General features: G+C 27.0%; 1 protein-coding gene across 1 annotated transcript; it reads right to left on the bottom strand.

The window, feature by feature from the left end:
• Window positions 1–9,006: 9,006 nt before the first annotated feature.
• Window positions 9,007–12,775, bottom strand: LOC101515027 (beta-amylase 1, chloroplastic-like). The gene is made up of 4 exons (XM_004503530.4): window positions 12,182–12,775; window positions 10,638–10,848; window positions 10,417–10,530; window positions 9,007–10,253 (listed from the first exon to the last, which is right to left on the bottom strand). Exons 1-4 carry the CDS (start codon window positions 12,718–12,720, stop codon window positions 9,453–9,455), a joined length of 1,665 nt encoding a protein of 554 aa, XP_004503587.1. The 5' UTR covers window positions 12,721–12,775; the 3' UTR covers window positions 9,007–9,452.
• Between the last annotated feature and the right edge of the window lie 4,287 nt (window positions 12,776–17,062).

Below are 17,062 nucleotides of genomic sequence, written 5' to 3'. Positions count from 1 at the left end.
AAAAGATAAAATGTATTGTAGGGTTTTAAAAGAACTGAATAGCATGTGAATAAAGGAAAAAGAGAAGGACTCATTCATGCATTGCATACTGGTTTGCCAGAGCTTTATTTTACATCAGAAACTCATCTTCAATGTTTTTTTTCACTAACATTAATATTAAAAAGTTATTAAAACTACTATCCTATACAAAAAAAAAATATTTTTTATACATTCAAATATTCTACGAAATCACACATTAATACAAAATTTAAACTCTTCGATCGTGATTAGACGACTATCATGCTAAATTAGTTCATAATTTAAAGTCAAAACATATATTATCCAATCTTAATTTAATGATTAAAATCGATGAGGATTTGATTGTGTGAATCCAAATTGATTGTATTTCCAGTTTTGAATCTTAAATTTCTGTCCATGCACATGTTCTAATTTCTGTCCATGCACATGTTCTGATGGAAATGATGGATGTTTAAAAAATTTGACAATATATTTATATTTGGTACTTATGCGTACACATATGTGTATATCGATTTTAATGTTAATGATGAAATTAATGTTGATGTTTGTAAAATCAAATATAATAGTAGATGAAAATAATTAATAATTACTAAAAAATAAATTAACATTCATAATTAAATTTAAAATTTTAATACAACAAACATTAGATCAAACTAAAGATTAACATAATAGAAATAAAAAAGAAAAGATAACACAATCAAAAGAAACTTGCAAATATCCGATCTTCAATCTTCTTGACCTCACCAAAGATCACCAATGTAACAGAATATAAATTTCAATTTATCTACAAAATACATATGATTTTCAATATAGAAGTTCTTGCAAACCCTTGACAATCTTGGTCGAGGTAAAAGACAGATCTCAACATTAAAATATACATTTTATGATTATGATTGCTTAAATATATCCTCAAATAAATTCAATTTGATTAAGAATCCAGTGGATTGAATATGGTGGAATTTTACTCTTGAACTAGTGATAAAGGCCATAAAATTTCAAAAATATGTAATTATTTTATTCAATTTGGTCAAAAGCATATGCATATGGTGAAATACTAAATTTTAGTTATAGAAAATTGGTGAGAAGAAGGAATTAATTATTTGAGTTTAGATCTTAAGCACGATACATCATCGGCAAGGAAAAGGTTCTAACATTTGAACTTGGAACAAAAACATTTCACTTTCACACAACGAAAACAACAAATTCTCAGCTTCATTTTGTGTTTTTGTTTCTAAGTATTACAATTGTCCTATTTTGGTCTCTCATGCTTCACTTGCCCACGTGTTAAAAGTTTAACATGTAGAATTTAATCTAAATGTTGAAATTTTAATGAAATAGAAACATCTGGCTAATATATGTTGGATTTTTAAAAAATGATGGATCATGACCTAGTGGTCATACGAGTTTCTTACCCTATTCAAATTGACCTCAATCCCATCCATCAACACATATACTAAAACTTATTTTGTGTACAAATTTTTTTTTTGAAATATATTTTGTCTAGAATGACAATTATATGAATAGACTGATTATTAAATGATATTATATTTTTTCATAAATTAAAAGCAAAATTATTCCTATTCCTCAACTAAATTTTAAGTCCCTTACTTATAATATTATTCATTCACTTCTATATTTTTTTTATAATTCAATTATTAATTACTTTATTTTAAACAGATTTAACTTTTTATATTTTAAAATAGGCTAAATTACATTCGTGGTCCCTTAACTTAATTTCAGGTAACGTTTTAGTCTCTTATCTTCTTTTTTTCCCGATTTAGTCCTTTATTCCTAATAATATCAAATAAAGTATGAAAATATGAGTTTATTTGAAGATTTGCGTTACGGATTTGATGAAATTTGTATTATATTGAAGAATATAATTAATTTTATGAGTTTTGATTGAATTTTTTTTGAATTTTTGTTTAAAAAAGGATAACGTTGTTGAAATTTTAAAACATAAAATATCAAACTGTCATTTAAAATTAAAATAAATGACTAAGTCGGGAAAAAAAAATATAAATGACTAAAACGTTACCTGAAATTAAGTTAAGGGACCACGAATGTAATTTAGCCTTTAAAATATTAATAATGTTTATTCTTTTTTACAATTCCATAAAAATTTACCATCATCTTTAAATAAAATTAGACATTAATTAAATCTAAAATTCAAATTTTTCTAATAAAATCATATATTTATCTCCAACAACATCAAATTTCTAAATAAATAAATTTAAATTTTAAGGTTTGATCCTCAAATCACTAAGAAAATATCTTCTTCTTTTTTATTTCCTTCTCCAAATCAAATTGTTAAATTATTTTATTTATTTTTTATAAAATTATTATTATTATTATTATTATTATTATTATTATTATTATTTTATTTATTTGTGTTTTGGATGATGGGTAATGGTTTCTAGGTTTCTTGTGAGTTCATGTATCTTTTGAGAATCCATAACTTAAACATTAAAATGTGATTTTTTATTTAGAGATTTAATGTTATTGTTGAAGATAAAAATTTGAATTTTTAATTTATTGAATATCTTAATTTATTTGAAAACGACAATAAATTTTCTGGAATTAATTAAAGACAACAATGAAATTTTTTAGATTTATTTAAAAATGAATAACATTATTAATAAGCTAAATTACATCTGTGGTCCTTTAACTTAATTTCAGGTAACGTTTTAGTCCTTTATATTTTTTTTCTTCCGATTTAGTCCTTTATTCCTAACAATATCAAATAAAATATGAAAATATGAGTTTATTTGAAGATTTGCGTTACCAATTTGATGAAATTTGTATTATATTGAAGAATATAATTAATTTTATGAGTTTTGATTGAATTTTTGTTTGAATTTTTGTATAAAAAAGGTGAACATTGTTAAAATTTTAAAACATAAAATATCAAATTGTCACTTAAAATTAAAATAAAGGACCAAGTCGGAAAAAAAAAAAAAAAGATAAATGACTAAAACGTTACCTGAAATTAAGTTAAAAGATCACATATGTAATTTAACCTTATTAATATCTTAAATAATAAATAATCAAACCTTTATTTAAAATTAAGTAAATAATCAAATAAAAAATGTATAAATAACTGCATTTTTCTAAAATTAAGTTAAGACAGTACTTTTCCCTAAAATTTAAATAACATTATTTTGAGATGCAGGGTATGTTGAGGGTCACATCAGATCATTGAAACTATGTAGTTTGTCATGAAGTTAACTTCTCATCTTTGCCAATTGTACATGCACCTATCATCATGTAATAATATTTATTTATTAAGAGAAGACAACTAAATATAACACAACTAATTTAAAAAATAAGAAAAATACATCTTTCATATAATCGAATTGAGCTTTCCTACTTACCATTCTTTATTAAAAATAAATAAATAAATATTAGAAGTTAGTACACATGTTAGGAGATGGAGTGATGTTAGTGTCAGAAATTCAACTTTAAACCTCTTACAAATAACTTATTCAATGTTATTTTTAATAAATTTAACTCATTTATTGTTATTGGTATAGTATATGCAAGGGATTAAGTAACTAATTGGTTATTGAAATTGTAGAATGGTAATAATATATCTAGTACCTTACATTATTGATAATTTAAAATAATATATTAAATTATAAAGTTTTAATCAAATGTATACAGAGATAGTATATCAAATAAAATAAAAATGTATAATGAAAGGGTGAAAGTGTTAAATTTTGACTATATAACTATACATAGTCAAGATTAATTAGAAGAAAAAATCATATGACTTTTTTTTAATGATCATGTGTCACTTAAATAATTTTTAATTATTATTGTGTGATTGTATAGTCAAGACTTAATCATTTCATCTTGATACTTGTAGCGATTAGAATAACATTGAATTAAATAATATTGGAGATCGATTTGAAACTGAATAAAGAATGTTTAATATGAACTTCACAACAGATTCAAACAAATGAAAAAACTTGATTAATAATTTACGATATTTCACTTGTGGATCATTCTGAAATGTTGATAATATAGTAGTTAAATTGGATTCATGTCCTAAATAGGGAGGAAAATGAATAAACAAAGATTGAGCAAGATGGGAGAGAAAATAAGTATAGCAATATTATAGCAAAAAAATAAATAAATAGCAATATAATTTCATAAATAAAATTCTCTTAATACAAAACTTGTTCAAGCTCTTGTTAGACAAATCTTCAACACTTGATTGGAACATAAAATATTACAGAAATTAATATAATGAATATAACTAAAACTCGTAGCAAAAGGAAATCATTGCCCGCCAGCTTTTCTTATAATTCTGCTTCTGCGTTTGGACTGCAAGCAGTGTGCTGGCTTGATTTAATTTAATTTTTTTTGTTACAGGCTTGAATTATTTAATTATTCCATTAGAATTATAATATATTATATGAGGTATTTTTTTTTTGAATTAAAAATAGTAAAAATCCACTAAATTTAACCATTTTTTTAGAAATCCATATTAGACACACTATATATATATCACATGGTTAAATTCAAGTGTGGGGCTTCCCTTTCCCTTGATCATTCTTGTGATTAGAGTCATATTCTTTGTAATCATCCGTATCAACTTTCATAAGTTGTCTTCCCTTCATCTCAGAAATGGCCTTCAAAACAAGGACAATTTAATTAATTTTGAATTATTAAGCCACAAGCAAATATAGTAATAATTAATATTTGTCTAAAAAGGCATGAATTTTTATTTTAAATAATAAGCATAGACAATTTAGCTAGAACTACAAACTAGAAATAAAATACAAGAGAAATTAAAATGCATGTACATGATAAATAAATTAATTTAAACATATTTATAATTAATTAATGCAAATATACACTTTACCTCAGTTGGTGGTTTAACTACTACATCCTCTCTAATTATTCTCAAGCTGTTGACGCTAGCTACAATAGATGCACATAAATTAACCAACATGACTTAATTAGTTGTCATTATGTTAGCTTTGTTTAATCAAAATAAAATAAAATAAATCTCATTACCTGGATACAGTTCAACAAAGAGCAAAAGGAAGACCACAATAAATATTCTGAACTTCAGATCCATAAAGTTAAATATAACCAATTTGAACTAGGCAAGGGGAATATTATGCTTTTATACTAAGTAAGTATATATAGACATGTCACTAACAATGAGAGCCCTTTTCCTTTTCTTTTTAAGGGAATGGAAGGGGGCTTAGAATGGAAATAAATTGGACCTGTATAAATCCCAAAAATTAATTTGTAGAATTTCTAACAGGATACATGTGGGATGTGTGGCTTATCATATGATATATGATGTTATTCAAAACTATAATGAATGTCAATAAAGATAATGTGATACTCATTAGCATGTCGAAAGTCAACTCAACTAGTAATGCTACTTAATTTTTACCTGTATCGGAACCTATATATAAAAAGTAAAGTAAAACAAACAAAACAAGAGCCAAAAGCAACGCTAGCTACTTTATTTTGTTTGTTTTTTTCTTGATTTTTTTTTTTAAAAAAATATTAACTATATATTTTGATCTATAGGAACTTTGATTGAAGCAGTGTGTAATAGTATAAAATTACGGTGTCACTGCCAAACTCACAATGGTTTCAAATATTCACTAAAATACCTTGTCTGTCTAAAGATAATAAGATAATTAGTTATTGATAAATAATACCATTACAAGATAGTCAACGAAATGATGAATGGTTTATGGAACAATAGATGATGTGTAGTATTTTTCATGCTAGCTTTTCTATTAGTAGTAGTGCCATTATAAGAAGTTCCACTCACGACATGATGATTTTTCATGTTAACTTCGGAAGTGGCACATTGTATGGCTATGAATAAAATGTACGATTCAATTTGATCCGTCTAAATCTACGTGCGTTTAACTCAAATAGTTCAAGAAACACAATGTAATAGCACAATCCCAAAATTCGACACCGTATTTATCTCTTATATAATAACATAGAGCTATTAATTTGAACTCAAATGGTTCGATTCTAGTTGTTGTTAATAAACTTTTATTGTTAAGGTTGAATTAATTAGAAGTATTTCGAACTCAAACTCTAACTAAAATAATTATTTTTAAATTTTACCTATCTTTCATTGAAATTCTGAATTATTTATTTAGGACATTGTTTAAAAACTAAAGATCTAAGAAAAAAAATAGATTAAATAGCATATGTGATCCCTTAACTTAATTTCAGTTAATGTTTCAGTTTTTTTTTCCTCTCAATTTAGTCTGTTATTTTAATTTTAAATGACAATTTGATTTTTTTATGTTTTAAAATGTCAACAATGTTATTCTTTTATTTAACAAAATTAATCAAAATTTTCAAACAAAATCCATAAAATTTATTATATTCATCAATATAATACAAATTTCATCAAATTTGTAACTCAAATCTTCAAATAAACTCATATTTTTATTATTTATTTGATGTTGTTAGAAATTAAAATGTGAGTTTATTTAGATATTTAAGTTATAAATTTGATAAAATTTACATTATATTAAGAATCATAATTAATTTTATGGGTTTTGTTTGAAATTTTTGATGAATTTTTTAATTTTTACAAAAAAAAAAGGATAACATTGACATTTTAAAGCATAAAAAACTAAATTATCACTCAAAATTAAAATAAATAATCAAATAAAAAAACTAAAATGTTATCTGAAATTAAGTTAAAATAACACAAGTATTATTTAGAAAAAAGAAATATTAAACCATCAACTAAAACGTGTTGCAATGACTAGCCATTCTCAAGCCAATATGATAAATTATTATACGCTCCAAATGAAATGTTGTCATTTACAAACTAATAATATCCACGAGGTGAGTGACACCGCATTTCATCTCGAATATAAAATGATTTATCATATTATCTAAATCCATTTCAATTAATACAAACATATTTAATAGTGACAGTTTCCCACTATGGCCGAAATTTAATAGAAGTGAGTATGCTTTTTTTTTTCTTTAGAATTTATTTCATGTACAAGAATAAAAGACATAATATGAGTAAATATCATATTATGTTTAAATAGTATTTGATAAATCAATCGAATATAATAAATTGATCTAAAACTCTATCACATTTTATCTTTTTAATTGAAATTTCTATCACGAATATGAGTTGAATTATAAATCAATAAGATATAATAAGAATAATAGTTTACTCAATTATTTTTTTAAAATATAATTTAAAATATGAAATTGAAATCTAATGAAATATATTAAAAAAATTATAAAATATAATCTAAAATATAAAAAATATAAATCTAATCAAATATAAATAGAAAAATAATTAACAGAATTTGAGGTTAAACTTAAAAATAAAATATTGACAATTAATTAAAAGAATATTTATGTTTTTATCTCAAGGATAGTTTTTTTTTTATATAATTTAATAAATTTGTATTCAAAATTATAAAAATATGAAAGTTAATTGAAATTTTAAAATAAATATAATTTATTTAAAAAGGTATTTTTGACATTTATATACAATATATATCATATCTTTATTTATCTTCTAACAAATAAAATAGAATTATTTGATTACTCGTGATTTTTTTTAAAAAAAAAAGTTAAATTTTTTATTTAATAGTGTCAGCGGGTAGTTTTAAATATAAAATTATTTAATTACTTATTTATTTAGTATTTTTTTAATTAATTTATAATATTTAAAATATAATAAGTTAATTTAAAAAAAAACTAATATGTAATTGTTAACAATGATATTTTTATTTATTTAAATATAATAAATATTATATCATGTAACGATATGTATATTAAATACATGATAAAATAAAATATTAGTTATCATATACATATCAAACACAATATATAATAATATTTATCGTATGACTATTTTATCATCTTTATATCATATTTTATCTCTATTATTTCATTTGGATTATATAAACTCTTAACCCGAAACACATCCCAATTAATGGCTTGAAACAATGTGGCTGAAATTCCAAATCAATAATGATAGGGTAGAAGGACACATCACCCCGGCTAGCTAGTCTATCACGGTTTTACTGAAATTTCGTTTGATTTTGTTTCTTTAAACTTCTATTTACAATTGTGGCATTGAAATATTGCTTTGACTCTACAATACCAAGATATCAATAACATATCCAAGGAGTGCACCCCAAATCTATTGCATATGACAATTTACTATTTTGCTGGAATTCAACATACACTACTAACATTTTTCCATCTCCTAAAAAACTGATTACTAATATTTGTATATATACAAAAATCATTAATAAAATAGATCATTTATAACAACCACACGGTGTCAGGCTTGTGTGAATTATAAACTCAATTTCCTATTTTTAAATATATATATATATTAATTATCAAATACAAATAGTCTTCAACATGGGTTTCTTTTTAATAAATTTTTTAAAATAAAAAATTTCGATTATTTTTCAAACAAAAAAAACATTTTTGATTTTTTCTTAAAAATTTTCTAAGAAAAAAGATTTTATTTTTTTATTTATTTTAAAAAATAAACAGTTTCTATATTTTTCGAAAATAATAAATTTAAAAAAATTTCTAAGAAAACAAATCGCAATTGAGCTTAAAAAAGGTTTTAAAATTGTTAAACTAATTATTAAATTTTAAATTTATTTAGTTAACTGATTTGTTTTGAATATGTGATTCAATTCATACATTATTTAATTAATTTAATTTAATTTTTTGATTAAGTGTATTCTAATTTATCAATATAATCCAAATAACTATATATTTTGTAGTGAGCTAGAATTCTTATTTATTTTAGAATGTCTTGAAATTTAACTTGAAATCTTTTAATGGACAAAAAGGACTACAAGTTTAATTTAAGCTGAAACATGCTATGCCTACCAATAGTTTCTAGAAGTTTGATCGAAGTCTAAGCATACTTTACAACATATAATTATAAAAGTTTGATCAACTTGGTAGCAGCATACTTACAACATGTAAGGAACATATCTCAATGGCTCTTCATTTAAACAATTTTACAACACAACAAACGGAACATAATTGGATCTATGGCAATTTACACTCACTTGAAATCCAAACATACAATCTGCTCCAAGATATCCATCATAAAGTTATATAGGGTCTGAACATCAAGAGTCCATCTCCACAGAACAGACAATTAAAAAGGGGAACTTGAAGAACTAAGATCCCAACAGTATCTGGTTTCAAGATTATATCTCAGTCCATTTAAAATTATAGGTACAAGTGGATAACATGCCACCCATATAAAAACTCTGGAAGGCCATGTATTGTGGTTCTCTGAAGAAGTAAAAGTTGCCCAAAAGCAATAAAAGAATCATAAATCAGCATTTACTACATATTTCACAACACTAGATATGGTGATAATACTAAAATGTGTTCTAGAACCGAAGCCAAAACTAGTTTCAAGAGTACTGGTATAGCTGGAACAAGAGTCCGACTTCTGCAGCCACTGTAGTTTTTAACCGTAGGCTTCCTACAGAATTTAATCTGGCTCGAAAAATGTTTCCATCAGACATTCGTCTCACAAATCGAGTAAACCGGTCCCAATTTCGGGGTTCAAACATCTTTTTGTCCATTCTTACGAAGTTGAATGAGAAGGGGCGTCTCTCAATACCATTTGAGTAAAACTTTGACATCTTCAGCACCTGAGTGAATGCGTCGTCATCCAAATCAGTTGAAAAATTTTGACCTTCAAGTGATATGTCACAGAGCCTAGCAGCCAGCAAAAGTTGTCTAAGAAAACCTTCAGGGCTACAATCTGGGTTGATCTTTCTCATAACTACATCTTGCATTTCAAAACAAGAGCAGCACATCGAGAATCCATACTTACTGAACATGCTTAAAACCGGTAAGTATCCATCCCTGTTAAAAGTATTATAATAGCCTGCTGTTAACTCAGATGGATGGGATTGTGTAGCATAGTGCCAGTGGACAGCAGCTAATTTTGCTGATATGTGGACTTCTGTACCCCTAAATATAGTTTCCCCTTCCCTACATATTCTCTCTCCATGCAATAGCAGCATATCTGAGTACCATTCAAGGAAAAATTTACCATATGGCATGTTCCAAGAGCCACCCTCGTTTCTAAAGAATTCAGTGCGCTCGGGATTTTGCATCAAACTTCCAGTGCCAAATGGACCACCATTTCCCCATTCACGCTTTCCAATATTTCTTGCAGAGGCATTCAGAGAAGCAAGCATATACTTGAAGATGGAAAAAAGAGAAAAGAAAAGTTAAGTATGATACTAATCACACAACATAACTTATGCAAATTGGTTATCATCAGTTTCCTAGAACACAAAGCAATAACAAGTTTGCAACCCTACAGAATAGAGACTAAAAGCTAAAGCTGGAATTTCAACCTACCTTATCATAGCACTGAAACTCTCCAAGTTCACGAGACCGAGCCAAATTAAGCTTTTGGGAAGACAATGAAGGATATCTCAATTCACCACCAGGACCCATGCCAATCTGCACTCCCTGCAAAATGAACAGAGTTATACAGACAACAATAAACATTTCATACGAATAGCTCGATAATTGAATCTTCATTGGACTTAACATCCCTAAATCCAATAGAACCTTACTGTAATGATCACGCCAAGAAAAGGCCTAAAAGTGTCCCTGAAGTCCCTCATAAAATCTGCATATGCTTGAATGGGAGAGCGTCCACGCAGCACGGGAAGAATATCACACCCGAGGGAAATGTATTCCATATTTTTTCTTCCAAACCTATCAGAAAATGCTAAATCCGGATCTTTATCTATCTCATCAAGCACCCATCGAGGAAGTGGTATCCTACACAAGGAGGGACAACCTTCTAGAGTCTGAGGCTTATGACAAGAAAAAAATATAGCTACCTACAAAAATAGTAATAATTTAAAATAAACCAAATCGACTGTACTCAGAACAAGACTACCCAGGTAAAATGTCCACACCTTATTGAATAAAAAAGTTACAGGCTAGAATTGTCATGTTCCTACACTATCAGCGTACACTACTGAAGAATTTGTTCAACATATCTATGGGAAAGACAAGCAACCATCAAACACCTTAATTTCAATCATAACAACTACAAAAAATCATGCCTTATCCTGCCAAGTAAAATGAACTACAAGGATCAAATGATCAATCAATGCCACTGGGCTAACAGATGTGAAAATGTTTTAGGTTGGTTGCCAACCGACTAAAACTAAACAACCCTTCTCTTATCTTTTTAAAACCATGAGCCTTAGATACATACTATTGTGGTGTATTGGTTTTTGGCTAAAATGATCAACTAATATGTTTCAACAGTGATTACCTCCATAATCCCTCGACTGTTTGCCATTTTCTGCTAATACTTAGAATTATTTTTGGGGGTATAATAACATAACACCTATCTACTTGCATTTCATTTATTTACTCTTTTTTACAAAAAGATATTGTAAAGTTAACTGCAAGCCATGACATAGGTTAAATGAATTAATTGCCAAAAAGCTAATTATATCTATCCAAGATTCCAAACCAACTGAATAGGAAATCTCAACTAAGTGTGTGTTTATTGATTTATTTAGCTGCCACCAAACGATATTTTTGCATAAAATATGTGAACGTGATTCCAGACAAAATTGATTTCAGGTAGATTTTGTATTTTGGATAAAACTTGAATTCAGTGTAAAGATATCCAAACTAAACTCTCTTCATTTCAAACGAGTAGTCAAATCCACTTTACAAAATCGCTTCCTTACAAGATTCAATTAAACTGTCATCAAAAGCTCGCTTAAGTACACACTAAGGGCCTATTTGGATTGACTTATTTAAGTTTATCTACTGGCATAAACACTTGTGAGACTCTTCAGGAGAGCTTATAACATGTTCATAAGTTGTTATCAGCTTATTTTCACAAGCTCTCCGATATAGTTTATGAAAGCAAATTATAACTTATATTAAAACAGCTTGACATTGTTTTATTTTTAGTTATAGAAAAGGTTTAAACATAAGCAATTGAATGATGAGTGTTTGTGTTATAAGCACCTAACTAAGTTGTTTATCCAAACACAATCTAAAGCTATCTCAAACACACAAAAAGTCTAAAACAAAACAAAAACGAAAATGGCAATAGATGATAACTGAATTACCACATACATACCAATTAGGATCATCAGGCTCCGTACCGTGTTGATGAAACGCAAGAACAGCTCGAACCTTAAGCCCACACATACAAGCCATAACAACAAGTTCACGATACCCTCGCCAATCATAAACCCTAGGCTCATTCCTTTCAACCACACCCCACCAAATCTCAACAACAACACCCTCCACACCCGCAGAAGCAAGTGCCTTAAGCGACAACATCATCGCTTTCGGCCTCCAAATCTTTCCCTCCGAACCAACGGATTTCACCGGAAGCGTCACGAACACCGGCGATCCACGCCTACGACGCTGCGGAGAAAGATCGTGGTGAAGCTCGTAGGGGACGTCGCCGTTGTCCGGCGAGAAGGAGCCGCCGGCATCGGGGGATTTGGAAGAGTTGAGACGTGAAGTGACGACGAAACGACGAGTTGAAGAGCGAGTTAGAGTTTTGCGGAAGTGAGTGAAAGTGACTCGGGAGAGTGGGCGAGTTGGATGAGTCAAATCATTACGAGTTGAGATGAAAGAGATTGAGAAGGATTGTGATGAGATCGCCATTGATTTTGGAAGTTAGATAATGTTTGAGGGTTTGGTTTCAATTTGTTTATGTACTGCAGAATTATTATCATTATTATTATTATATTTATTATTATTATTATTAGAGTATACAGTGATGAATGTATATATAGATACTATCATACTACATTTTACTCTTTCATTGTGTGGATGAGAGATTGTATATGCCTTTTTCACTTTTTCTAAACAAAAAAAGTAAATCCATTTTTACTTTCTTATCCATACAAAATAAGTTTTTTTACTTACCTTTTTTATATTTAAAAAAACATTCTTGTACCAATTTATCTTTATTCAATTTGATAAAATGATGGTGGACAGTTTCATAAAATGATGATAGATAAACTTGTCAACAGAAGTTAATAAATTAAATTTGAAGTATTTGGTATTAACAATTGAACTATTGATAAATATAAAATATATTTTTAATTAAATAATAATTATAAAAATTAGATAAAATATAATATTTTATAGTTATAATCTCGAAGGTTAATAAAAAATATGATATAAGTTTGTAAAAAAAAATTATGTTTTATGATGAAAGAATGTTATAAAAAAACTCTACTTTAATCATATGATATCATATGCTATAAACAAATATGTTATAAGTTTAACTTTAAATGAAACCCCAATAAATAATTATTCTTGGAGGGATAAGAAACAGTGAGAGAAGAAAGATTAATTTGAGTCATGATTTGAATCTCCTACAATTATTGCATGTCGTTGGATGTGAAGCACGTTGCACCATGCAGCGAATGTATCAAGATAGATAGCATTTTTATGGAACAAAGATAGAAATAGGACGACTGCAACAGCATTTTTATCAATAAAATAGATAACGGAAGTATACTGCTCGTATCTATGGATATACTTATTTACATCCTAAATAAAGCGAACTAAGTTTTTTGAATAAGTCAATTAATTAAACTGTATAAATAATTTAAAGATTAATTTGCATTATAGTTTGTTTTCAATATTCAACAGCTTAATCAAATCAAGATTTGGCAATTTCAGAATTTTTCTGTCGAATGGTCTCTTCTTCAGAGTCAGAATAGATGAGTAAACTCATTCCCTTAATTAATATCGTATTTGAGAGTTTCCTGACTCACACAAGTCCTTAACAATCAATTTTGTTGATATTTTTTTTTTTAGTTAACGTCAAGAAAAGAGCTTAATTATATGAGTTTTCAAATTTGAATTTGAATTATAAATTTAATCTTTTGTTTTTAGTTTTATCTTTTCTCCTACCCTCATAAGAATAAATCATCGACATTAACAGTCTTATTGGAATTTTCTGAAAGGTAACTATCTCAATTTCATATATCATATACTTTGATATATAATATATCCATGTCTATAGAATCTTAGAATCTTTGAGAAAGACTTTTCGTGATGAGAAAAGAAAAGACTTACAATATTGCTACCAACACCCCCTTATTTACTACCCACACCCCTCAAATGTTTTAAAAAATTAATATTCCCAAATTACCCTCATCTTCTTCGTCTTCATTAACCTAACACATCTTCTTCTTCATTTTATTCAACCTTAACCACCATTATCATTAACCATTTTCATAAATCATCATCAATCATCATTAATTATCATCAATCACCATCAATCCCCATCAATCATCATTAACCAACCATATTCAAGATTTTGCTAACATTTACGTGAATTCAATTTCACGTAAGTTTACGTGAACTAAGTTCACGTAGGTTTACGTAAACTGAATTCTAGAAAATATCTGTGAACTCAGTTTACGTACACCTACGTGAATTCACTTCACGTAAACTTACGTGAAATTGAGTTCACGTTGGTTTGATTTTCAATATTCAATTATTTCCAAATCTTAATTCACACGTACGTGAATTAAGATTGCGTATATATTGAGATGTTTACGTAATTTCAGTTCACGTACATGGCTTATTATTCAGCATTCAATGATTACGCAATCTTAGTTCACGTAGGTGTACGTGAATTCAAATTGCGTACACTATGAAGATTCAAGTTTCAAACTCCATTGATTACGCAATTTGAGTTCACGTATATGTACGTGAATTCAAATTGCGTAAAATCTGAGGTTTTTAATTTTTTTTAAACATACGTGAACTAAGTTCACGTAACTCCAGAACGTACGTGAAATGAGTTCACGTAAAATCCCTAGATTTACACACACAAAAATAACATACCTTTTTATGATGATTTTTGTATGTGAGTTATGAGATGAGATGAAAGTTGATAAATATGAGTTATGAGATAATAAATATGTAACATTGATGGCAGGGGTATTTTGATTTTTTTTATAATTTTGAGGGGGTGTGAATAGCAATTTGGGGGGTGTTGGTAGCAATATTGAAAGACTTATTATCTTTGGGATTTGATATTACACCGCTGCTCAACCTTAGGGGATCACTTTATTACATAAGTAGATGAGGCCGAAAGGCATAGTCGATGGACAACAAGTAAATATTATTGTACTACTCCTTGTTGGCCCCGAGGGACGGAGAAAGTTAGATTAGCCAAAAATAGTTATCTGTTAGTGTCCCCAGTTTTTTCAAGGTAAGATGGGGTAGAGAAAATGCCTCGAGCCAGTCTAAATTTTTTAGTTGTCATCATAATTATGCCGATGAAAATTAAAATAGGCGCATTAACAATTTAAAAGTGTATGTAAATCATTTGATAATATTTTTAAAAATTAAATAAATTTTTAATTTTTATAAAATTTATTATTTTATTTTTAGTTTTTATAAATAAATAAAATCTACTTTTAGTCCTCTAATATTTGTTTTTATTATTCGTCCTAATTTTGATTTAATTATTATATATTTTTTGAACTTTTGAATAATTCATTTTAGTAATTTTTAGGGCATATTTAACATTAGAGTCTTTAAGCATTTTAATGTTTAAAAATTTATAGTTAATTTATTGCTTGTTAAAAAATTATAAATTTTTGTTAAATTTTATTTTGTAATATTTTAAACATCAATGCAATAAATCATTTCAAAATTTAAATAATACGCAATAATTACATCAAAATTAAGAAGTTAAAATAAGAAACAAAAAAATTTAAAAATTATGAAAAAAAATTATACTAAACAAAATGATTAACGTATCTCTCATTCATAAATTGTCGACGACTACTTGAAGACTATTTTTTATAGATTATTTTGCTTTTCATACTCAAAAATAAAATATCCAAACAATTGATGAGTCGAATTGTTCACATAGGAAAAAGATAACCTTGTAGACTAGTCACAAAGTAAATAGACTAAAATTAGAGGAGAATTATATGTAGTGATATCGCACATAAAATTCAACTCACTCAATAAGTACAAGAGCCTTAACGATAGAGGGTACATCTAATATAACATTCAACTCACTCGTCGAAATTTAGTAAGATCATCTATTTTATTACTCATTGTTCAAAATTTAGTTAAACTTAATCAATTTTAATTATTAAATTTTATATTGTCGTCCAAACGAAGCAAAAGCTCAAGCGAAACACAACTAGAAGTTAGGGAAGTAATGGTTGCAGAATCAAATAAACCAAATAAGTATGATTATATTTGGAAGCAGTGGATCTTCTCGGGAGCGAGCAGACCACAATATCTTCTGTATTTTTTATTTTTATTTATATATAAATAATAATAATAGATTAGTAAAATAACATTGATAAATTAATAAAATATCTTCAAATCTCGTAGTTTTGAGAAATTGACTTTGTCTCTTGATTTTGATTATATTTTTCATATTTTTACTATTTTTTTTTTCTACTTATATAATTTTTCTCTATAAATAAAATATAAAAAAAAAAAAACATAAATGTTTCTTCAGCATTAATCTTCTTATATTTACCTCAATGTAAAGAGATTATTCAATTATTCTTAAATCATAATCCAAATCACTAATCATATTAGAAATTATGCAATTGAAAAGATAAAATAGAATAAAATTACTGTATATATACATAAAAAAAAATCATAAAGTAGATATATTTTATTTGATTAAATTGTGTGATGATCTAAAAACTTGTGTGAACTGTATGATTTGTGAAAATTGTGATAATTGAAATTATAATTTTTTCAACTTGTCGACTATGTATGAATCGTGTGAAACTCTAAAAAAAAACTATATGACTTTTATGAATTTTAATCATAATATTTTAGTTAATATTTGTCGCTCCTCAGCTCCTTAACTCAGAAACACTGTGAGAAGGAATGAATTTGATGATATCCAATCTCCATTAGTGGAGATGAAATCATTTGCCCTTAAACAAGCAACAACTTCAATCAGAGGTTCAAGACAATATTGTGTGTATATAGCTTG

This window comes from Cicer arietinum, chromosome 6, assembly GCF_000331145.2.
Source record: "Cicer arietinum cultivar CDC Frontier isolate Library 1 chromosome 6, Cicar.CDCFrontier_v2.0, whole genome shotgun sequence".
NCBI classification, from domain to species: domain Eukaryota; kingdom Viridiplantae; phylum Streptophyta; class Magnoliopsida; order Fabales; family Fabaceae; genus Cicer; species Cicer arietinum.
This window is presented reverse-complemented; position numbering and strand designations above follow the sequence as displayed.

Excerpts from the sequence above, each read along its gene's own strand:
- LOC101515027 (XM_004503530.4), bottom strand. The coding sequence starts at position 12,720 with ATGGCGATCTCATCACAATCCTTCTCAATCTCTTTCATCTCAACTCGT. Across the intron at positions 10,849-12,181 it reads GAGCCTGATGATCCTAATTG|GATACCACTTCCTCGATGGG; the intron begins GTATGTATGTGG and ends CTCCTTGTGTAG. Across the intron at positions 10,531-10,637 it reads TTCTTGGCGTGATCATTACA|GGAGTGCAGATTGGCATGGG; the intron begins GTAAGGTTCTAT and ends TTCATTTTGCAG.